This window comes from Myotis daubentonii, chromosome 5 (assembly GCF_963259705.1).
Source record: "Myotis daubentonii chromosome 5, mMyoDau2.1, whole genome shotgun sequence".
In the NCBI taxonomy this organism is placed as follows: Eukaryota; Metazoa; Chordata; class Mammalia; order Chiroptera; family Vespertilionidae; genus Myotis; species Myotis daubentonii.
In genome coordinates, this window is record NC_081844.1 from 49,062,350 (window position 1) to 49,088,742 (window position 26,393).

Below are 26,393 nucleotides of genomic sequence, written 5' to 3' on the forward strand. Positions count from 1 at the left end.
TAGTTTACTTATAAACAAATATTCTCTTTATTTCCAAGGCCAATCTCTCCTCTTTTCCTGTTCATTTCTACAACTCTGTTCATCCTTTCCCTCCTCCATTATCTACACATCTTTTCTTTATTGATAGTCCTTCAAAGGGATAAATTGTCCAAAGAGAAAGAAATATCTTCATTAGTCCTAACCTTTTCCAATAGCATATGCTACCTTTTCTTTTTTCCTCCTTTCAAACCCTGGAAAGAGATTTTTATGCTTTTTACGTCCTTTTCATTTTTAAATCTACTGAAGACTGATTGCTACTAATACTGTTTTCTTAATGTCACAAGGACATATGAATCACTTGACCCATGAACACATTTTAATGACCTTTCTATGACTCTGATATTAAATTCTTTGAGATCTTTACATTTCCTTTTTTTTTTAAAATGTAGTATCACCTTGTTTTTCTGCATCTTCACTGATTTTCAGTCTTGCGTTATCTATCTTCATTTGCCTGCCAATAAAATATGTCTGTATTCCCAGGATTTTACTTCCTGTCACTAACATATTATCCCATCCATTGCCAGTTATTCAGTTAGTACCTAGACTTAGACCTCACATGGAAATGCTAAATAAGCATCTGTTGAATAAATGAATAATTAAATAACTATAGTATTCAGTAATATATAATCTCTATATATTAAAGCCTAAGTGACTGGTCAACTGTTAGACTGGTCAACCACCTATTGACCAGCAGCTATGATGTGCACTGACCACCGGGGGAAGATGCTCTGACTGGTAGGTTAGGTTGCTGCTGAGGTCTGGCCAACTGGGACTGGGCGAGATGGGCCGAACATGCCCTGGAGCCCTCATGTGGTACCTCCCTGGCCTCCTGGCCTTGATCAGCCCCAATAGGGACTGGGTGAGACAGGCCAGACATGCCCTGGAGCCCTCCCCAAGCTGATCGTGCACTGATGGGGTCCCAGATTGTGAGAGGGCACAGGCCAGGCCTAGGGACCCCACCAGTGCATGAATCTGTGCACCAGGCCTCTAGTTTTATATAAAGCCACATGAAATTCCTATACAGCCAGATATATCACTTAGGTCGTGCTCCTTATTCACCTTTTATGATTTGCCATATATGCTCAAAACTTTACCTATTTTGTCTTGTTTTTAAAATGACAATAACTATTTTAGAAGGGTCCACACTCTTTCAATGTTGAGTCTGGAATGTAACCAACTCCCTAAATTTGCTTTCTATATACTCCTGGAAATAAAGATATATGTTCTTATGGTTTACTGCTATTAAATGAATAATAAATGACAAAATCAGAAGCTAATTAGAACTTTCTTCACTTTAATTTCTGTTAATCAGATTATAGCAAAATGTAATCAGTAGATATAAACATGTAAATTTATTGGGCTTATTTATATCAACAAATATATTTAGAATTCAGGTTTTAAAGGTCAAAAACACTTTTAAATGTCATTTTGACTTGCAAAAATAGGTAAGTACCTGTTTCAAAAGATTTACTTTAAAATACTGATTAAAACATAATCACTGTTAAAGTGGAATAAGTTTATGCTTATATTTTTTAAAAAAGAAAATTTATTTATTTTGAAAAAGACGAATTGAAGGAATTTAAAGGTATGAAATAAAGAATAGAATGTCATGCAACAGATAATCAAGTAAAATGACTGGTGTTGCTACTCTTGACAATGAAAATTAGATCTGTACATTTTCTTACTTACTAATATAACCAACATATATTCAACTGTTTTATCATTATTTTGATTATTTGACATTGCAAATATTGTCTGTTTTTGTTTTTTCATTTACCATATGTTTGTGGCTATAATCTGTAGAATAATTGATTAATTATATATATAGACTATTAGAACACAGAATATTTTATATATTAGAATATAATTTCATAACAGAAAGCAATGTAAATGTGAAACATTCAGTAACATTTTGATTTTTTTCTCCCTTCATTTGCAAAGTATACTGCAAAACACTCACTAAAGACTGTCTATAATATCAACACCCTCTGTCACAGACATATTTAATGTATAATTTAAACATTTAAATAGTCACTTCAGAATTGGTTTCTATGAAGAGATCTGATTATTCTGTTCAGTATATCTGTTATAACTCAGAGGACAAGTATTTAAATATATATAATTTAATATTTTACTTATCACCAAAATAATGACATAATTAATCATTATGACAAGACTATTATTTAAAACATTAAAAATATTAAAAGACTCTATTTCAAATATAATGTCTTAGGTACAACCCATTTTCTTAATGTTCATGACATTTTGTTGAAACCAAGATTCATTTTCTTTTTTTACTAAATGATATAAAATGTGACATAAATTTTAGTATAAAATTTCTACATGGTCATTAAGAGGAAAAAAATGCAGGTAAAAACCACCTTGCAGTGTGAGTTGCTTGGACAGCTTTGGTGTAATATCAATTCCGTTCTTCAGCCAGCCCAGCTGGGGGCTGGGTATGCCTTCTGCATGGCATCGCAGACTTGCAGTTACCCCTGGCTCTCTGGCCTGACTCTCTGGGTATACCCGGATCACCGGAGGAACTAAAAAATGGAAAAGAAAGTGAATTAGCAACCCATATTTGATTTGCTAAAACAAAGAAACAAAAATCGCAATATAAGAAAAATATAAATTATATATTTCAATGTTGTTGCATATTTTTTAACAATTTTAGCTTCCAAACATCATTACCTACTAAAATTGTACCCGAAATCTTTGTATAAATATTCTCTAAGACTATGCTAGGGAAAAATATAAGCTGAGCCTAGGATATCTTGCTTTAATCATTTAAAAAGTACTCAAAGAGCCCTAACTGGTTTGGCTCAGTGGATAGAGCGTCCGGGCTATGGACTGAAGGGTCCCAGGTTCGATTCCGGTCGGGGCATGTACCTTGGTTGCAGGCACATCCCCAGTGGGGGGTGTGCAGGAGGCAGCTGATCGATGTTTCTCTCTCATCGATGTTTCTAACTCTCCATCCCTCTCCCTTCCTCTCTGTGAAAAATCAACAAAATATATTTTTTTTTTAAAAATTACTCAAAGAATGATATAAACCTAAAAAAAGATATGATAGGTACGTAGATTGAAAGAATTAATTGATAAGATAGTAAGAATTGGTAATAAATATTATTGGTGGAATGACAGTACTCCAAAATTGATTTCCAGATACAATGTAATGCCTATCAAAATCCAACTGCATTTTTCAGAATTGAAAGAGCTCATCCTCATATTCATAAGGAGTTACAAGGGGCCTCAAAAAGCCAAAACAATCTTGACAAAGAAGAACAAAACTGAAGGCCTCATACCTCTCAATTTTCAAATGTACTACAAACCTTCAGTAATCAAAGCAAAGTGGGACTGGCAAGGATAAAAATATAAATCTTTGGAATAGAGTTGGCAATGCAGAAATAAACCTATACATCTATGGTGAACTGATTTTTCAACAAGGATGCCAAGAAGTAGTTATTTCAAGACTTTATGCTGGAGCAATTGTATATCCATATGCAATACAATGAACCTGGACCTCGTGCCATACATAAAAATTAACTCAAAATGAATTATAGACTTAAATGTAGGAATTAATACAGTAAGAATGGGGAGAAAACATAGGTGTAAATCTTCTTGGCCTTGCATTTCACCATGGTTTCTTAGACATGACCCCAAAATACAAGCAACAAAGAAAAATAAATAAATTTATCTTCATCAAAAGTAAAATATTTGGTGTATAAAAGGACACTGCCAAGAGGTTGTAAATACAACTGATAGAGGAGGGCGATTTTTAAAAATTGTATCTGATATAAGACTAGTACCCAAAGTATATAATAAACTGTTACACCTCTCAGCAACTAAAAAGCAGACAGCCCCTTGTATACAGCAAAAAAAAAAAAAAAAAAAAAAAATGAAAAGGCAACTTACAGAATGAGAGAAGATATTGGTAAACCACATATTTGATTAAAACTTAATATCCAAAATATTTAGGAATGCATACACCTTCATAGTGAAAAATAACTCAATTAAAATATGTGCCTACAGCCTAAATAAACAAAATTCAAAGAAAACATACAAGGGCCACCAGGTACATGACAAGGTCTTTAACATTGGTGGTCATCAGAGAAATGTAAATCAATACCATAATGAGATGTCATCTGTTACGTTGGTATTATAAAAAAGATAGTAGGTAAATGTTGGCAAGGTAGTGGAGAAAATGGAACATATGTATACTTTTGTTGGGAATGTAAACTGGAAAGGCCACTATGGAAAACAGTATGGAAGTTTCTCAAGAAATAATATAGATTCTTTCTGAACTTTATCCTCAATGGTCTCTTCAGTAAAAATGAGGTGTGATTTATGTCTCCTTTTATTCTGTGATATGTCAGTCATTTTGGTGATAAAAATAGTAACAGTACTTTAAAAGTGAAAATAATAGGTACCCCAGAATGTTTGTGAGAAAGCCCTCATCATCATGTTAACTTACTGGCTCCTCTAGGTCACAGAGCTTGTTGGAGTCCAGAGTTGAGACTAAAATACAGGGGGCCCTGACTCCAGGACCAATGCTCTTTACACTTCATGCTGCCCCTAATCAACTTGGCTGATTTGGTGTCTAATAGCCACTGAATTTAGCCAAAAGGAAGGAAAAATCTGATGTGCATTAAAAGTAAGTATGTTCCAAATTTGGTCAGGAATTCCTACATCATCATCATCAACAACAAAATAGAACTGCCTTATAATCCAGTAATCCCACTCCTTGGTATATATCCAAAGGAAACAACAACATTGTCTGAAAGAAATATCTCTACTTCCATGTTTATAGCAGTATCATTCCCAATAGCCAAGGTATGGGAACAACCTAGTCATCTATCAACAAATAAAAAAATAAAGGAAATATGGTCTACATAGGGTGTCTGCAAAAAATATATACACATTTTAACAGCTAATAGCTCATTTAATTGTCATTCCTTTCAGGTTTAACTGATTTAACTAATGGGTGAAGCCAGACTAAGCTTTGAACAAAGAAAATTTATACTAAAGTGCCATAGACATTTTTTTAATGAAGACACATAAACGATAAAGTTTATGGTACAAAACCAGCAATAGTTGACAAATTGAGGGTACACTAATACCAAAGGAAATGATTCTTGATGTTTGCGATTCCATTGCTTAGTGTATCAGCAGTATCTGGACCAGAACAGTCATCAGTTTGAAAACAGGCATTGCCAAAAATACTATTCATTTCTGTAGATTCTTTTAAATTTTGAAAATGAACTATATGTTAATAAACACTGACTTTATAATCATTCAAAGTGCATATTCATTTTTTGGGACACACCATATATAGATTATAGAATATTATTCAGCTTTAAGAAAGAAAATCCTGTCATTTGTAACAACAGGAATGAGATCAAGGGCATAATGGTAAGTTAAATAACCAGGACAGAGAAAAAAATAAAAATGGGAAATGGGTAGTAAAAATGGCCAGTTATAAGATTGATAAGGTCTAAGGATATAATATATAACATGGTGACTAAAGTTAATAACACTATTGTGTAATTGAAATATACTAAGAGAATACAACTTAAATGTTCTCACAAAATAAAAGGTTAAGGAACAAACACAAGCTCTAGCCGGTGGGTTCAGTGGATAGAGCATTGGCCTGTGGACTGAAGGGCCCAGGGTTCTATTCTGGTCAAGGGCACATGCCCAGGTTGCGGGCTCAATCCCCAGTAGGGTGTGTGCAGGAGGCAGCCTATCAATGATTCTCTCTCATCATTGACATTTCTATCTATCTTTCCCCCTTCCTTCCTCTCTAAAATCAATTTTTTTAAAAAAGAAACAAACACAAAAAAGAATGAAAGTTAGACTGATAGTTAAATTCTTATAGAAGAGACTTTATAATTAACCTCTATAATCAGCCTTTACAATAACTCAATAGATAACTTTAAATAAAATAAATACATTTTTAGAAACACAAACTTCTAGCAGAACCCATGAAAAAAGTAGAACAAAATTCTAAAAAAATATTATACTAGCAACATTTAAAAAATGTTTAATACATTATTAAAATCTTTTATTCAAATAAAACTGTTGGTTTTCCCTCAAACTAAATAAGAAATAACACAAATCTTACATAACCTATTCTAGAGAATAGAAAGGGAGAGGCTGCATTTTTTTTGGTACTGTTAAAATATCTATACAAATCTTTCAATACTTTTACCTTCAAGAGAGCACCGACTGTCAGATATAAGATGGCTAAGATGAGAAATTCTCCTCATGTTACATGTGGGCTGAAATTGATAACTCATTGTTAACAAATAGAATATGGCAAAGTGATGGTGCAAGATAACCAATATTAGGCCATAAAAGGCATTACAGCATCCTCCTAGCTCTCTTTTGCTCTTGGAGAAGTCAGATTCCATGACACAAAGATAACCAATCAGTCTTATGGTAATGCTCATGTATCAAGTGACAGAGAGAGAAGCTCCATGCCAGCAGCCAGCAAAGAACAAACAGGCATGTGAGCAAGCCATCTTGGAAGTCCTCCAGCCCCAATTAAGCTTTCAGACGACGGCAACCCTAGCCAAGAGGTTAAATGCAACCTCAGAGAGGACTTCATAGCAGACTCATATAGCTGAGCTATTCTAAATGCTTTTATCCTATTTCTCCATTACTTCATATCTCTATTTTTCTGTCACTAAATGTACATTTACAGAAGGGTTTTGCCTCATTAGATCATTGTACCCCCATAGATCGCTGAGTGACTAACGTCACCCCAGACAATGGAGAAGTCCACAGGATGTGTGTTACAGGCTTAGCACATCCATCTATTCTTTGCATTCATATTTTAGCATTTGCTCTCTAGTATAACCATGAAAGCCTATACACCCTACATTTTCTTTAATAAGAATATGAGTTAGTAATCAAGGAAAAATGCTCTGTTTCTTAGTTGAAGAATTTTCTGCAAGAGATACCTTAGCAAAAGACAACGGACAGAAGTTTTATTCACATAGACCACCATACGCTTTTTTAAAAATGTGTGTACTTTGGCCCTATCCGGTTTGGCTCAGTGGATAGAGCGTCGGCCTGCGGACTGAAAGGTCCCAGGTTCGATTCTGGTCAAGGGCATGTACCTTGGTTGCGGGCACATCTCCAGTGGCGGGTGTGCAGGAGGCAGCTGGTTGATATTTCTCTCTCATCGATGTTTCTAACTCTCTATCCCTCTCCCTTCCTCTCTGTAAAAAATTAATAAAATATATATATATATTTTTTAAAAATGTGTGTACTTTGAACTACCTGATGTATTTTCTTTTCATTCATCAGAACAGCCGTCAAAGATGCAAGGTCGGTAACCAAACTGACACTCTCTTTAGGGTCACAAATCCAGCCCAGAAGTTAAATTGACCACTTTCCTTTCAAGTGACTGGCAGAGCCAATCTAGATACAAATTTGATCGACTAATGAGTAAATATTGGCCTTCCAGATTTACTGAAATTACAAAAGCAATGCAAACCAGGATACTAGATGAAGCCAAATTAGGCCCATGTGAACTATGACACAGAGGCAAAGGGAGGAGAGGGTTCCTCAGAAAGGCCCCATAATCCGTTGAGTCTGGAGCTGGAACTTTTCCTTGTATATTGCCTTGTGTAGTCCCAGGACAGGAAAATAATAGACTTGCGAAGCTCTGAGCGTTGTAATTCTGCTACATCCTCCCCCCTCTCCTAAATATAATCCAACACAAACACAATGCACGCTAACAAACATCTGCAACAATGTTGGGGAGTAAAACCAAGATTGTATTGTTTTTCACTTTGATAACTATGTGAATAGTTTATTTTGAAATATCAAAAACATTTTCAAAAATAGTTCTTATAATACTTTTGTACCTGTCCCCTTGGTAACATAGAGCATATGTTGAGGCTCTTTTAATATATCTAGCACAGAATAGTTGCTGTAACATTTTATTATATAGGAAGCACAAATTAATACCCTTTTAAAGAGATTTTTTTCCCCAAGAAAAAACACATTCATCGTAAGAAAAATAAAGAGATTCTTTCAAATACTCAGAGACCTAATTATAATCTTTTAATAACCTGGGTTTAGGAGATGAGCTTTTAAAAAAAGACATATTTAATGAAGGCAAGTGTATCTTGCCATTGAATTTATAACCAAAGGAAGGATCAATGCTTCTTGCAACATTCTTTGGAAAAGCAAAAAATTAAGACAGCCTACATTTATATGAAAATTACTCAGAAAGGAAGCACATCAATTAACTCAATGATAATAATGGATTCTACATCATTTATATTACAAAATATAGATATTATGTAAGTCATACATACTAACGCTGATACTCCCCAAAGGCACCTTTTCAAATAAGATGTTTAATGTCCCACAGCACTCTAGCTGTTTCTTCTTTATTTATATACTTGTGCATGTACTGAAGGGAAAACAGTGATCAATAATTTTTGTTGTATTGAATTTTTATACCCCAATAGATAATATATATTTAAAAAATAAAAATACTTTCATATAATATGCTTCTCATTTAGTATATTGGTATCAAATGATCACCTGAAAAAAATCTCTCAACGCTTATAGAATTGAAGAATAAGTGATTGACATAACAACTATTTAACCTCAGCTACAAGCTACACACTTGAAAGGAGGTTATTTTTCCTGAGATACATATTATGAAATATAAATGAGGATTGATGGCAGCCTGAATTAAAAAGTCAATAATCCCCCAGAGAACATTTCAAGCCATTTGTTACAGTCATTTTTTTAGTTAGGAAGTGCACTCTATGAACTTGTCTCTCCTTCCTATTGGCAGTGCGTGAAAAAAGAACTGGCGAAGAACACCAAAGGGTTTTGAAATTGGATTCAGAATCCAATTTGTGTGCAGTTTCATGAAAATCTTTAAATAAGGCTCCTAATATTGTAAGCAAAAGGTGGTATTTAAAAATAAATGTCTACATACTGCAAAAACTTCCTAATAATATTCAATGCCACTAAACTAACTCAGGAAGTAGTTTAAACTAGTTGGCTTTATTGGATAAAATATTATCAAGCAATGTCAAATAAGTTTAATATCAAATAAATATATTATTTATGCCTATATGAAATCACTTAAGTAGTTGAGATTACATATTATTCCATTTAATTCTATAAATATAATTAAGTTTCTGTCACTTAGATAAAAGAAATACAAGATGTAAATATATGAATTTTATTCATGAATAAAATTTAAGAAAAATAAAACATTTGATTTACTTTGAAATTTAAAATGACAACTTACAAATATTTATTAAGCAACTTCTGCATGTAGCACATTGTGCTGGTGGTTTTTTCTCACTGTCTCATATGCTCTCTTTTATGTATTAACCTCAGTTTAGGTTTTGAAATTAGCCAAATGGAAAACTGGAAAAATGTATTCTTGGTCAAAATTGCCTTATGTGGTACAGATTATAAAATAAATGTCCCTGTAGAAGTATATACTTGGAATCTAATATAAATTCTGAGTTAGGTTTTTAGCAGTAATATGTAAGGTATATTTAAGATCCTTGAAAATTTGTATTTAAAATGTAAAGGTCAAATAAATAATCAGTGCATTTATAGTATTTGGGAAGGTATTAATAATTCATCTCAAATAGATGAAACTTCTCAAGGAAGCTGAACTACCTGTTTTCTATTACCCAGTTTTTTGTTTGTTTATTTGTTTTATAGAAATGCAAAATATTAACATGTGACTAAATTTAATGTAATATAATTGTATTCAATTTATCTAACAGATTGTAGAGCATAAACTGTAAATAATAGGGTGCTATGTATGGAGGACTGGTTGCTCTCAGAGTATATAAATAAAGCTAATGTTCTTTAATTAGTTTTAGAAATAAGAAACAGAAATGGAGTTCTAATACTAGAAGTATTAAGTTGAGAAACCAAAAAAAGTAGGTAAGCTAAAGAAAATGAAGTGTAATTAGTATAATTATATTTTCTTAGGTCTTTCTTTCTGCAAACTTTGGGGTTTATATGGAATCAGTTGTAATATTTATCAGTTCAAAAACCAAGAAGTATTTAATAATAATACTAGATAGGAATAAAACCTATAATAGATAGGTTGATGGTTATATTTCCTGAAGTTCCATAATAATTTTATTGTAATATAATAAACTGGTGCTTTTCTCAGTATTAGGGTGGATCTAATAGAATTATTTTAATGTAATAATCCTTCTAATCAAATATAAGAATGCATCTAATGGAAAAAAATAGATCTCTATAATACCAAACCCTGTTGTTTTTTCCCATCTTTCAACTTTCATTCTGAGATCTATTTTTAGAAATTCCGGCACTATTGCCAGAAGGTATGGAAACAGCATAATCTGGACACTTTAAAAGCCCAATTTTAGAGTCAGGCAGCAGAGATCACTGACCCAACACAACTACTTCCTTCTAACTGAAAACAAAAATGCATTTAAGGTGAATGAGCAGGTCACAGGTATGTAAACAACTTTTTTTTCCCCTTTTCTTGATGCCATTATCTTGCCTTCTTTTGAAGGAGTCTATCATTGCTCTTCCACAAATTATTCACACAGCTGCAACAGTGAGAAAAGGTTCTAAGAGCACTTGCGGGTAAGAATATAAATGTGTCTGAAGTAGTGCTGACTCACAGTGGCATCTGGATTGTTCTGTTTGTATTATGATTCCTTTGTCATTTAAGCAACTTTCCTCTGAAAAATTACAGACTGGGTTTAATAAATATTTTAAATGCTACAGAGCTTGTCCAATGCCTTTTGTCTCTGACATTATTAAAGCCATCAATTTCTCTTTAACTTTGTCCCAAAGCAGTCGTTTTATATTCATGACTTTCCCACTGTCTCTTGTCAATATTACAAAGCTCTCTGATCACATTATACAGCCTTCATAAAGGATAGAGGATGCAACAAATGTTGGAGGCAAAATATAAATTAACACCAAAAACATCCTTATGGTCCTAAAGTTTTGTGATTTTTTAAAAATATTTGGTCTCCTATTTATCTTGTGGCATTGTAAAAACTCACAACTTTTTAAGCTCTTTTGAAAGGGACAGCAGTTCATCCTACTTTAATGAACTTAAATCTATTCTGCTGATCCTTAAAGTCTGTGTCTCTTTTAAACGCCACCATTTTCAGAAATGCTCTCTGAAACACAAAAGAAAGCATAACAAAGGCATTCAAGGTAATAGTACAAATGATGTTGTTTTTCTAAATCTATGATGGAAAAATGAGAATTAATGAAATGAACTGATACATTAAATATTACCTGCCTCTAAAATTGGATTTTAGATGCTTGATTGCTCTGCTAACATTTTGTAAGAATCCTGTTTCCCAAAACTAACCCATATATGAAAAGGTCCATTTTTCACCAACTCATCAGAATTAGATATTACTAAACATTTTATTTTAGCAAATGATTTCCCATTTTAAATTAAATTGAATTTCATTGACTGTTATATGGATACGTTTTTATATACTCAGTAATTTCTAATTTTTTAAAAAAAATATATTTTTATTGATTTCAGAGAGGAAGGGAGAGGGTGAGAGAGAATCATTGATCCCTGCCTCCTGCACACCCCCTACTGGGAATTGATCTTGAAACCCAGGCATGTGGCCTGACCAAGAATCAAACTTTGACGTCCATTGGTTGATGCTCAACCACTGAGACAGTGGCCAGGCTCATTAGTCATTTTGATTCCTTCCATGAATGGCCTGTTTATAGCCTTTACCAATTTCTTTCTTGTAAATAACTATGAGCACTTATTCAACTGAAACATGTGTAATGATTCTCCATTCCTTATTTGTAGAATATATATTTTATCTACCATATATATTTTGAATAATTACAATACAGAATATTTGTATTTAATATAACCTTTCAAACATCTATTTTATTGCTACTAGATTTCTTGTCTTGCCACCCACAGTTGTATAAATATTTCCTAAATAATAAAGTAACATTTAATTTATTTTGAACACAATTGTATTTAAGATTAGATTACAATCTAGTTTACCATCCAATTTCCACTTTGATTTTTTTTACATTTTTATGTAATGTCTAAAAAAACATAATTTTCTTTCTGTGGTGTTATTTTTTCTTATATTACCCAAGAGTAAAGCAATATAGTCTCTATAATTTGATATTCTTTCTTCATTATATACCATGTAATTCTTCAATAACACAAATTTTATGTTTATTTTATACATCATATATACACACATATATATAATATAATGATTTATATTTATATTTCATAAATATAATGATTTTACACATATAGCAATTGTACCTCTTTCTGCTATGAGTACTATCTACCCTATAAATCTATGCCATACTCTTTCATTAATGTAATAGCTTTAAAATAAGTTTTAATATCCTTTACCATAAGTTCTAGTGTTTATTTTATCAGAGTTTTTTTTAGTAATTTTTCATACTTATTATTTTATTTGAAGAAAGGGGGTCAGACTTGTGTCATTTCTCCCATGACCTGCTACTTATAAGGTCATACTCATGGATGGAGGTTTCCATTTCCTTTTTGTTAGTGTTAATATATCATCCTCTGTCATAAAATTATTATTGATTTACATCTCACACCTTATACAAAAATCAACTCAAAATGGATGTAAACTTAAATGGAGAATGTAAAACTATAAAACTTTTAGGAAAATACATAAGAAAAAATTTTCCTTACCTAATGCTCATCAAATAATTATTAGACTTAACACCAAAAGCACTATCCATAAAAGAAAATAGTGATAATTGGACTTCACCAAAATTTAAAAGGTTTTGCTCTGGAAAAGACTCAGTGAAATAGATTAAAAGACAAGCTACAGAGTAAAATAAATATTTACAAATTATATATGCAACAAAAGACTAGAAGCTAGAATATCTAAAGAACTATCAAAACTCAGAAGTGAAAAACAAGTAGTACAATTAGAAATAGGGCAGTGATGGCGAACCTATGACACGCGTGTCAGAGGTGACACGCGAACTCATTTTTTGGTTGATTTTTCTTTGTTAAATGGCATTTAAATATATAAAATAAATATCAAAAATATAAGTCTTTGTTTTACTATGGTTGCAAAGATCAAAAAATTTCTATATGTGACACGGCACCAAAGTTAAGTTAGGGTTTTTCAAAATGCTGACACGCTGAGCTCAAAAGGTTCACCATCACTGAAATAGGGCAAAAGACATGAGAGGACATTTTATTGAAGATGATATACAGATGGCAAATACTCACCTGAAAATATGTTTGGCATCATCAGCCATTAAGTAAATGCAAATTATATAAGACATCCCTATACAAGTATCAGAATGGCTAAAATAAAAATAGTGCCAAATGCTTGCAAGGATGCAAAGAAACTGAATCTCTTATTCATTGCTAGCGATAATGTATGATATTATAGGCACTCAGTTTTTTTTAAGGAAAACTAAAAATGCAATTACAATATTTAGAAATAAAATTTCTGAGCATAGCCCAGAGAAATAAAGATTTAAGTTCACATAAGAACCTGTAAATGAATAGCTTTTAATTTATTTATCTTTATTGCATGAGGATTACAGATGTCCTCCATTTTCCCCCAATTTTTCCTCCTCCACTCGGTTCCTGCCACACCCCAGGACATGAGTATTTTTAGAGCTTTATTTGTAATAGGAAACAACTGGAATTAGTCCAGATGTCTTTCAACAGGTAAATGGTTAAACAAACTCTGATATATACCATGAACTACATTTAGCAATAAAAAGAAACAAACTATTGATTCACATAACAACTTAGGTGAAATCTTTAGATAACTGTGCTGAATGGGGGAAAAGGGGGAAAGCCAATTCCCAAAGAATATACAGAATTATTTCATTTATATAAGTCTTGAAAAAACAAGTTAAAACAACAACAACAATAACAACAACAACAACAACAACAACAACAACAACAACAACAACAACAAACTGAATAGCCTGGCCAGTGTGGTTAGTTGTTGAGTGTCAGCTTATGAACCAGGAGGTCATGGTTTGATTCCAGTCAGGGCATATGCCCAATTTGCAGGCTTGATCCCCAGTGAGGGACCTGCAGGAGGCAGCTGATCAATGATTCTCTCTCATTGATGTTTCTCTCCGTCTCCCTTTCTCTCTGAAATAAATAAAAATATATTTAAAAATATTTTTTTTAAAAAAAGGAAAACGTATTAGTGGTTGCTGGTTCATAAAGGAGTGGGAATAAGAGAGAGTGAGTATGGAACATTAGGGATCCTGTTCTGTATGTTGACTGTCAATGTCAATATCCTGGTTCTTCAGGTTGAACTGGAGTTTTGCAAGATGTTACCAATAAGAGAAAATGGGGAAAGGTTTCAAAGGATCTTTTTTGCATTGCTTCTTGAAACTGTATAAGAATCTACAATTATCTCAAAATAAAAATTTAATGAAAACATTATTAATCCATTTTCAAAAACACATAATTTATTTCAGTAGTGGAGAAAAGTCCACCCTGAGCAGTTCAAAGGAAATAAGTCATGTGATTGGAACTATCAAAATGACATTCTCACATTCTCAGGCAATCCCTTGTTCCTGGTCCCTCCATGCGCTGCATGCTCACTGTTCTGGTTCTCTAAGATTTCTCTCCAGATGTCTCAGTGCTAATGTGTGTCCTGGCTAGACAGAAGTATTTGGTGTCTTTTTTCATGCCCAAGTGTTAGCTGCTGCCAAGAAGTAATGTAGGTTACCTCTGAAGCTCATGCCATGTTCTACTAAAAAATCGCATGCTTCCTGCAAGTTTATATGCAAATAATGCTGCCTCCAACATGAATCATAATATGTATCCAAATTAAGACTAGAATTCATCTGTGTCTTGTCCCTCTAATTCATTAACAACCCTCGTAAACAATCAACAATATAACTATTTACCATACATATTTTTAATTTTTCCTCATTTTTATCTCCTTTTTCTACTTTAAACTTAGGTTTTTACTAATATTAAATATACCCTGAACTTAAAACGTTCACTATTTCTAGCCTTTGATAATTCAGAAATCTCTTAACTTGACACTGCCCCACAGCCCTGCACAAATCTATTGTCTGCATCACTAGAAACATATTTTTAATTGAAAGTAGGATGTTGTATCTCACCTACTCAAGGTCCTCTGTTACATCACCCCCTTTTATTTTCAGAATAATATCCAAACTAATTGAAAATAAAATGCCCTTGATTTGGTCTGCACTTGCCTCTCAAAATTTATAGCTTGCCAATCCTTTATTAAATGCCTGTATTGCTGTTTCCAAATCATCACTTGCTCCTTTCTTTCTCCTCCTACTTCAACTTCTCCTCCCCCTAGTGTATCTTTTCTCCTCTTTCTGTTCTCCCTTCCCTGCTGCTTTCTCCTTCATTGCCAGCTCTCTTTTCCTCTTCTCTTTTATTTTCTTTTGTCTTTTCCTTATAAGCCTTTTTCTCTTTTTTCATCTCTTAATTTTTCTATTCATAGTTCAGTTGTAAATTTTTCATTCAATGTCACTATCTACAGATATAGCTATTTACATATATAGATATAGTTATAATTATATGTACTATATGTAGATTCTATCTATCTATCTATCTATCTATCTATCTATCTATCTATCATCTATCTACCACCTACCTAGATTCCTTACAGGAATGTGACCTTACACAACTCGATGTATGAGCTGGATAACAGCCGCTGTGAGGCTGTTTGCTGTCTTCCTGTCTGACTCTGGAGCTTGAAGTCCACAGGGCAGACAGTCAAAAAAAGAAGACTGATGTAAAATGTGAGAATAGGCAAATTCATAGAAACAGAAAGTAGATTTGTGGTTGCCAGGAGCTGGAGGGTTGAGGGTGAATGCCAAGTGATTGCCAACTGGTACAGGCTTACTTTCTGAGGTGGTGAAAATGCTGCAGAATTAGTAGTGATGGTTGTACAGTTTTGAGAATACAACAACAACAACAACAACAAAAACACTAAATTTTTCATCTTAAAATGGTAAATTTTATGCTATGAGAATAACTCAGAAAACACAAAAGAAATAAAGAAAGAGAATAGTGATTACAGTATGTTATCATTTGTATAAAGACACAGTAAAAAATAAATAATGTTTTATGATGTTTCGAGTTGGCTAGGCTGAACTACATTTCCAAGAATTCCCTCTTCTGTATGTTTCCAGTTAGGATGGTTAATGAGTTACTTTAATTTTGTTCAAGGTTTGGTGGGTAGAAGTCAAGTTAGGGTTGGGACAGGGTTATCCTGTGATCTTATAGCACACATATATGGTTCCTTATCTGGGGCTCATGTGGTTGGTGTGGGGTAGCAGCCAGCAGCTGGGCCCACAATTGCTCCCATTTCCATTCAGCTTTGCCATTCCTGAGCATGGTGTACATTGGGTTCCAAAGACAGCTAGAATTTTAGGACACTAACCTCATCAAGTTTGGAGGCAGTGAGAACTGACATGTGCCCTAGTCCAGTCTTATGGGTTCCAGTTCATGTTCACAGGTTTGTATTTTTCCATGGCTTTCCCTACCTTAACGTTCATTTTCTCCTCTCCAATTCTCTCATTTCTGTTCCATTGATCTACATGCCTATCCTATGCCAGTACCTCACCATCTTGAGTTTTGTAGCTTCATAGTCCCATTCATATTTTTTTATAAATGTCTCTATTTATTATATGATCACACCAGTGGCACCAACTTTTTTTTTTTTTTTTTTACAAAATGGAAGCTTGTATTCATATATGGGAGGTTGGGCTAGCATCAAGAACAACAATAAGCTCTTCTAAGACTAGAACTAATATTTGTTCACTGTTGGATCCTTAGCATCCATCGGAGTATATAATAGATCTCAAACTACACTTATGAAATAGATAAACTACATGTGTGAGTAACGAATGAATGAGAGCTTAATATCTGCTTTGTGTCCCAATAGGCAGCACCATAACATGCCAGAGTTGGCCCTGATTTCACCTCAGCCGCCATTTAGTTCGTCCCCTTAAGGCTGTGCTTGTTTTCATAGTTCCTGCTCTTGTCAAGAACATCGATTCCTCTGTTGAACCTGTTAGTGCTCGGGTACCTGTCACCTGCAACATATAATTTGATCATGGCCTTGAGGTCAATGGATTCCACTACTGCTTTCTGCTCCTTTCGGTTGTCTTATCCCTAACTTTGTATGTATCGTTAATAATCTAACTCTCCTAAACTATTCAATATCACCTTGACAATGTGACTAGACAGCACAGAGGTTGCTCTAGCTAGGTACTGAAACAAATTTGGAAAAATTTAAGGTATAATTTACTTTTTAAAATTTATTGGGGTGATATTAGTTAATAAAATTATATGGGTTTCAAGTGTGATTTCATTTATATGTGGACTCTAGGGAAAAAATATATAACATAAACTTACTGAAAATAGGCAATACAATTTAAGAGTTTTGCAAGTAGTAGTCTATTATCCTACCTAATAAAAGAGAAACATGGTAATTAGCGTACGACCGCCACCCTTCCCATTGGCTAATCAGGGCGATATGCAAATTAACTGCCAGCCAAGATGGCGGCCGGCAGCCAGGCAGCTTGAAACTAACATGAGGCTTGCTTGCTTCAGTGACGGAGGACTCCAACGTTCCTCGCCTGCCGCTGCCAGCCTCTGAGCCTGCAGTTTAAACATAGCTACAAATATAGAAGCTAAACAAAACCCCAGAAACCTGCTTTCAGCGAGCCGGGATCTCAGAGCTGGAGTTATACATTGTTTTGATTATAGAACCGAAACAAACCAGATACCTGCTTTCAGCAGCGGAGGCCTAAGAGCTGGAGCCTCAGAGCTAAAGCTAGCCCAGAATAAAAAAAAAAAGAAAAAAAGGAGCAGTTGGGAGCTTCCGTCACCCGCCAGCCTGAAAACAGCCCTCAGCACCTCACCCAGACTGGCCAGGCACCCCAGTGGGGACGCCCACCCTGATCCAGGACACCCTTCAGGGCAAACCAGCCGGCCCCCACACGTGCACACGTGCACACGTGCACCAGGCCTCTATCCTATATAGTAAAAGAGTAATATGCCTCCCAGCACCGGGATCAGCGGAGCCTCGAGGCCTCCCGGCACCAGGATCAACATGACAGGGGGCAGCGCCCAAACCCCCTGATCACCCTGCAGCTCTGTGTGTGACAGGGGTGGGGCCACAACCTCCCTATCTGCCCTGCTCTGTTGGTGACAGGGGAAGGCGCCCCAACCCCCTGATCAGCCCTGCTCTGTGCCTGATAGGGGGGAGCTCCCCAACCCCCTGATCGCATTGTGGCTCTGTGTGTGACAGGGTGCGGCACCCCAACCCCCTGACCGGCCCTGCTCTGTGTGTGACAGGGTGCAGCGCCCCAACCCGCACCCCCACAGGCCCTGCTCTGTGTGACGGGGTAGAGCCATAACCTCCCCATTGGCCCTGCCCTGAGTGTGACAGTGGCGGTGCCCCAACCCCATGATCGGCACTGCTCTATGGGTGATAGAGGGCAACGCCCAACCGCCCCCCACGGGCCCTGCTCTGTGTGTGAGGGGGTAGAGCCATAACCTCCCCATCGGCCCTGCCCTGAGTGTGACAGGGTGTGGCACCCCAACCCCCTGATTCGCCTTGCTCTGTGTGTGACAGGGGCAGGGCCCCAACTACCCTATCGGCCCTACTCTGTGAGTGACAGGGGGGAGCTCCCCAACCTCCTGATCGGCCCTGCTCTGTGCGTGACAGGGGGAGCTCCGCAACCCCCCTGATGGGCCCTGCTCTGTGAGTGACAGGGGGTGGCGCCGCAACCTCCCCATCGACCCTGCCTTGAATGTGGCAGGGGGCGGTGACCCAACCCCCCAATCAGCCCTACCCTGAGCATGACTGAGGGTGGCATCACAACCTCCCGATCCGCCCTGCTCTGTGCATGACAGGGGCGGCGCCCCAACTCCCCAATCGGCCCTGCTCTGAGCCCGACCAGGGGCTGCACCTAGGGATTGGGCCTGCCCTCTGCCACCTGGGAGCAGGCCTAAGCCAGCAGGTCGTTATCTCCCGAGGGGTCCCAGACTGCAAGAGGGCACAGGCCGGGCTGATGGACCCCTCCTCCCCCTGAGTGCACAAATTTTTGTGCACCGGGCCTCTAGTTATATATAATGGAACCAAAATAAAAAAGAAAATGAGAAATATTAAAATAGTCATAGTAGCATGCTAAAAGGTAAATATGCAAACTCTTTCATGTTAAAGTGTTTTCTTTATATTAAAATAGAAATCTATTATATTAAAATAGAATTTAAAAATGGTACAATGATCAATCTACTACCATATAGGTATGTGTTGTTTATTTTTGGAAGAAAGTATTTGGTATAAAATTTAATTTCTTTCAGTAATTAAATTTATTATCATTTAAATAAATGACAGTCAGCATAAGTAAACATAAAATAATGACCAATACACATTATTAGAAATATCAAGTTATTGATATATACATATGCACATATATATATCGACATATTTTTAACACAGTTTCAGCATTTAATGTGACATAATAATAATTTAGAATAATCACAAAATAAGGAATCATTAATGTGTTGGTAATGTATTCCTATAAGTGTAAAAGTCTTAAAATACTTAATAGAAACTGTAGTTTACAGTTTTATCAATAGATGGCACTACCATTTACCATTTTTTTTTGCTACAGTATATCAATTCATTAAATAATACATTTTCCTTCCTTCTAAAACACTGACTTTCTATAAACAATTTATTATTTCCTGACATAGGACATAATAATGTTACTTTAAAATATTCACTTTCAACAGTGATACTAAAATTGTAATACATGATAATTACTATATAGTATATTATCATCCACAAAATTTTCCAAATACTTTCTAAGAAACCTTTTTATATTATTTTTAAGACATTATGATTCAGAGTATGACTATTTAGTTGTGGGAGTGCTACTATCACTGGGTGTTTTTCTTGCATATTTCTTGTTTGTTTTTAAATTAGTGGTCTCAAATTTAAAAAAAAATGACTTGAAGGAAACTCAAAATTTAATAGCATAAATTATCTATTAATAGTGAGAGAGCACGACTAATAGTAAAAATGATATATTTTCAATTGTTAATTCCTTATGCAACATAACAGACACAATTATCTGAATTTTGTCATGAAGCATACTCCCAAGTCACTAATACAGAATCCAGTGTATAGCAACCTCCTACTCACATACTCTGGCAAGCTTATTTAAACTAATTTGTTGCCCTAGCTGGTTTGGTTCAATGATGGAGCGTCAGCCTGCCGACTGAAGTGTCCCAGTTTGATTCCAGTCAAGGGCAGATGCCCTGGTTTTGGACTCAATCCCCAGTAGGGGTTGTGCAGGAGGCAGCTGATCAGTGATTCTCTCTCATTATTGCTGTTTCTATCTCTCTCTCCCTCACCCTTCCTCTCTGAAATAATATATATATATATATATATATATATATATATATATATGCACATATATACATATATATACATGTATATACATATATACACACATATATATATACACATATGTATATATTTAAACTAATTTGTGTTATGCGGAAATGTGGAGCTAAAACAGAGAATATTCTCAGGCCATTACTAACAATAAAATAATCACAGTCTTCTTATCCATACAGATTTCTCTCTCTCTTTTTGGGGGGTATATATCTTATCTGTCTTCATAATCATATCAAAATTAGCAATAAATGTAACATCTTTTAGCAGATGTTACACCCATATTGACATTAATTTTTTAGAAGTATTCTTTCCTAATAATCTCAACTAAATTAAAACACCTTTGTACTTAATGTATTCTCAATAAGTATATTGAAATAAATCAGTATGTAGGTTTTTGAGGGGAAAAAATGAGATTTGACTGATCATATCTTTCTCCCTGACTCTCATCTCTAGTCATTTATCTACATGAGTGACAATCCTGATATTCACAGAAAGTTGAAGCAAGCTATGGATGTTTCCCTAGTCCTTTTTGGTACAGTTTTTCTTTTGCACTTCCCACACAACTTTTTGGAATTGTCTGACACCTCAAATTTCAAAAGGCTGTATGGGTTTGAAGTATGTCTTTGTTTATGATGCCAGAACATTTAACTAATGACCTAACCTGCTGAAAGATTAACCCAAGTGCTAATTTTAGAGGGTCCTATATCTTGAGATATAAATACCATGGATACATGTGGAGTGACCAGCTCTCAATAGTCCACATAATGTTTAGTTGATTATTTACTTTAGCATGTTAAAAAATATCCCGGCTCAATAAACAGAAGAGATTAATAAAGATTTATTTACTACTTTCTATTTGCAAAATACAAAACTAACCCTGTAGTGAATGCAAGAATGAAATATGACCCTTGTTCTTTGGCTATCTAATTGCAAAGCTCCATATGCATTAAAAACCTAAAATGAAAGTGGTATAAAAATCAAAGTAATTACTTTTAATTTAAAAAGTAGTGATTCAGGATGTCTGATGTGGAAAACGTTAATATGAGATGCAGTATTTATTGATAACTTCATGGAAAATGAATTGAGTCTTAGAACATGGATCTGACCTAAATAGGCCAGAGAAAAAGATACCCACCCATGCTAGTAGTCATGCCATAAGACTTTTAAAAATTAATGTGTGCTCTAAGTATAAACTGCACTAAAAAATAAATAAGACATGAGGAGTAAAAATCATACACATCAATTTTAATAATCAATCATAAATATGAGAAAAGCATAAAAAAGTATTCATTTGGAGAACTCATACAAGCCTAAAAACAGATTGTGCTAAGTATTTTTCCAGGGCTCCAGGAAACAGAACACTATTAGAGCTACAAGTAATGTTTGTGTCATTGTTAAATTAATTTCTAAAATTTTCTTTCTAGTTGGTCAAGTTTAAAAATGACACAGGTATCAAAAATGAAATCAAATTTACTGGTATACTATACAATTTGCATGTGTACTAAATGATGTAAAGATTAGTGAATGAGTCCAGTCATGACTTGTCATAATGCCTAACTTATACTGTTTTTGTTTTATAATTTAAATTTTTTACTCTTTTGTATTAAACTACAATTTAAGCATAATGTGGAAGAAGTAATCATAAATAATACACATCAAATGAAAAATTCAAGAAAACACCATCACCAGTAACAGTAAAATGGCACAGGAAAAGAGATTAGGTAAATGCATTAATTTAAATGAAGTAAAATTTATTTTTAGAACATATGGATTAACAAGTACACATGCAAATTGCAAAAGGTGCTTAAAATCTAATTAAGCTATCTTGAGAGTGCCCTCATGCTAAATCTTTAAGATCAAATAAGCCTCATTATCACATTAACCTTCTTTCGACTCTCTTGTTATACAAGTGTCATTACATTAATTAGCCATTATACTGTTCTTTAAGTGCTGACCACCTCATGAGTGTTTTGTAACATTACCCAGTACTTGTATACACAGAAGTAATCTGTGAAATACCACTCCCATCCACCTGTGGAAACTAGTCCTGAAAAATAAGTCATTTCATAACTAATTAAATATGAGTGTAGTTATAATCAGATCATAATTTTATGAAGAAAATTAAATTGTTAATATTAAAAAACAGGATTCAGTATATTCACTTACCCACAAAAGTATATTCACTTATACCATAAAAGAATTCTGACTGAATGAGTCAACTGTAGGTGAATACAGAACAGTAGTATCTGAGAATGAGTCATCTACTGGAGAGATTTGCTCCTACTAACAAAAGACTCCTCACACCTCTTTGAATCATGTCAGAAGACTTTATTTCTCCCCAGCCCAATGAATAAAGGACTTAAATGCAAGTCAGGAAACCTAAAAAATATTAGAGGAATCCACAGGCAGCAAAATCTCAGACATATGCCAAAGCAATATCCTCACTGATACAGCTCCTAGGGCATTGGAAACTAAAGAGAAAATAAACAAATGGGACTACATCAAAATAAAAAGCTTCTGTACAGCAAAAGAAACCATCCACAAAACAACAAGAAAGCCCACTGCATGGGAGAACATATTTGCCAATGTTATCACTGGTAAGGGTTTAAACTCCAACATTTACAGGGAACTCATACAACTTAACAAAAGGAAGATAAACAACCCAATCGAAAAATGGGCAAGGGACCTAAGTAGATACTTTTTGAAAGAGGACATACAGAAAGCCAAGAGACATATGAAAACAGGCTCAAAGTCACTAATCATCCGAGAGATGCAAATCAAAACAACAATGCGGTACGATCTCACACCTGTCAGATGGCTATCATCAACAAATCAACAAATGACAAGTGCTGGTGAGGATGTAGAGAAAACAGAACCCTCTTGCACTGCTGGTGGGAATGCAGACTGGTGCAGCCACTGTGGAGACCAGTATGGGGTTTTCTCCAAAAACTAAAAATGGAACTCCCATTTGACCCAGTGATCCCACTTCTAGGAATATATTCCAAGAAACTAGAAACATCAATCAGAAAGGATATATGCACCCCTATATTAATAGCGGCACAATTCACCATTTGTGAAACAGCCTAAGTGCCCATCAGCAGATGAGTGCGTTAAAAACTGTGGTACATCTACACAATGGAATACTACGCTGCAGTAAAAAAGAAGGAATTCTTACCATTTGCACCAGCATGGATGGAACTGGAGAATATTATGCTAAGTGAAATAAGCCAGTCAGAGAAAGTGAAATATCACATGATCTCACTCACTTGTAGAATATAATGAACATAAACTAATGAACAAAAATAGATCCAGAGACAGAGAAGCATCGATCAGACCATCAAATCTCAGAGGGAAGGTAGGGGAGGATGGGGGTAAGGACGAGAGATCAATCAAAGTTGTATGCATGTATATATGCCTAACCAATGGACACAGACAACAGGGGGGTGAGGGCATGAGAGGGGGGCAGGGGGCAATGAGGGGATATGGACACATATGCAATATCTTAATCAATTATATATATATATATATATATATATATATATATATATATATATATATACTATCCTATCTAATAATAGATGAACATGGTAATTAACCATACCTCCGACATACTTCCCATTAGCTAATCAGGGTGATATGCAAATTAACTGCCAACCAAGATGGCAGCCAGCAGCCGGGCAGCTGAAATGAACAGGAGGCTTGCTTGCTCCAGTGATGGAGGAAGCCAAGGTTCCCCCCTGCTGCTGCCGGCCTCTGAGCTGCACTCTAAGAAACAATGTTGCAATTATAGAAGCTAAAGAATCCGCAGAAACCTGCTTTCAGCCAGCTGGGCCTCTGGCTGGAGCTGCAACAGTGTTTCAATTATAGAAGCCAAACAAACCCAGATACCTGCTTTCAGCAGCCGAGGTCTCAGAGCTGGAGCCGAGCCTCAGAGCTAAAGCTGGCTCTCAGTTCCAGTGACAGCCATAGAAGGTAAATAAATCCCAGAATAAAAGATAAAAAGAAAAAAAGGGAGAGGTTGGGAGCTTCAGTCACCCACCAGCCTGAAAACGGCCCTCAGCCCCTCACCCAGACTGTCCAGGCACCCCAGTGGGGACCCCCACCCTGAAGGGGGTGTGACCAGCTGCAAACAGCCATCAGCCCCTCACCCAGGCTAGCCACACCCTCAAGGGGTGAGGGTCCCTGCTGGGGGGGGCTTGACCAGCCTGAAAACAGCCTTCAGCCCTTCACCCAGGCTGGCCAGGCACCCTAGCGGGACCCCCACCCTTATCCAGGACACCCCTCAGGGCAAACCAGCCAGCCCCCACCCATGCACCAGGCATATAATAAAAGAGTAATATGCAAATTGACACTAACAGCAGAACGACTGGGAATGACTGGTCACTATGACACACAATGACCACCAGGGGGCAGACGCTCGATGCAGAAGATTCCCTCTGGTGGTCAGTGCGCTACCACAGGGCAACTCTGCTCAGCCACAAGCCAGGCTGATGGCTGAAAGCAGAGCAGTGATGGCGGGAGCCTCACCCGCCTCCTCAGCAGCGCTAAGGATGTCCAACTGCAGCATAGGACTGGTCCCTGCTGGCAAGTGGAGATCCCTGAGGGCTCTTGAGCTGCCAGAGGGATGTCTGACTGCCAGCTTAGGCCTGTTCCCCAAGGGAGCAGGCCTAAGCCAGCAGGTGGACATCCCCCGAGGGATCCCAGACAGGGGGGGGGCACAGGCCGGGCTGAGGGACCCCCCAAAGTGCACAAATTTTTGTGTACCAGGCCTCTAGTTTTATTAATAAAAAAATATAACAGTGAAAAGTATCTTATTTTGGAGAAATAAATCTGAAGGGCTGGATAGGGACAAAACCTGAAGCTTAGGACAGCAGTTAAACTTCCATACCTTCACTATCTCTAAGCATTAGGTTTGCTTAGGATGTCAAGGAGGAACTGAAATGGTCAAAAATATTCTTCAATTTTCATCAAGATACAAGTAGTGGAAAATAAGAATAAAAGAAAGACTGATTAAACTAGAGAATACATTTACTTAGGAGTGCATCATAAAGGATAGAGCAGCCAGATATGAAAAGGAAAATTAGATCTTCAAGTCCAAGTCTCTCTCTCACACATACACACTATGAAGCAGTAGCTCTTAAAAAAAGGTTCCAGTGACAGCCATAGAAGGTACTATTAAAAAATGAGTAAATCAAATAGTAGACTACAGTGATTCTGCATAGGATCCTGAACCAGGAACTATTGAGAAACATTTAGTCATCTTTTAATGTGCATTGCTTCTGCAAATATTTATTGAGTCATAACTATGTGTAAAGCACTGCACTAGGCACCTAAAAGCAGAGAGACAGAGAGAGTGGGGAGGGGGTGAGGAGAGAGAGATAGAGAGAGAAAAAGAGAGAGGGAGAAGTGAGGGAGAGAGAAAAGGAGAAGGGATCTCTTCTAGTGAGAGAAGACGAAAATAAACAAACATCTTAAATAAGTAACGGACCTTATTTAATTAAATCTAAAATGCTATTATCTGTATACCACTAACAAAGAAAACAAATACTACCAGTTTAATAAAATGCATTGTGTTTTATAACCATATGTTGTAGAAAGTATCCCTTATCAAAGATGTTAAAATATGAGGGGGAAAACAATGTAAATAGTATATGCAACTTGAGAGGGGGTAACAGGGCTATGGATAAAGTTGAGAGAGGCCTCAAGTGTGGGAAGGTGGGAACTGGGTTTAATTTTAAATTGTGTAGCCTGGATGGGCTTCATTGAGAAAGAGACATTTAACAACAGAGTTGGAAGAGGTTGAAACAGAGCATTGTGGAAATCTGGGAAGTTTTTTCAGGCAGAGGGAGTAACCAACTCCGGATGCTTGTC

The 26,393-nt window shown here is 35.9% G+C and overlaps 1 protein-coding gene across 4 annotated transcripts in view; it reads right to left on the reverse strand.

Moving 5' to 3' along the window:
• FSTL5 (follistatin like 5) overlaps window positions 1-26,393 on the reverse strand; it is a 596,568-nt gene that overhangs the window by 110,631 nt on the left and 459,544 nt on the right. For all 4 annotated transcript variants that reach the window (XM_059697754.1, XM_059697753.1, XM_059697752.1 and 1 more), the window contains exon 9: window positions 2,421-2,582. In XM_059697754.1, the coding sequence (XP_059553737.1) occupies window positions 2,421-2,582 (162 nt within the window). The remainder of the gene's footprint in view (window positions 1-2,420; window positions 2,583-26,393) is intronic.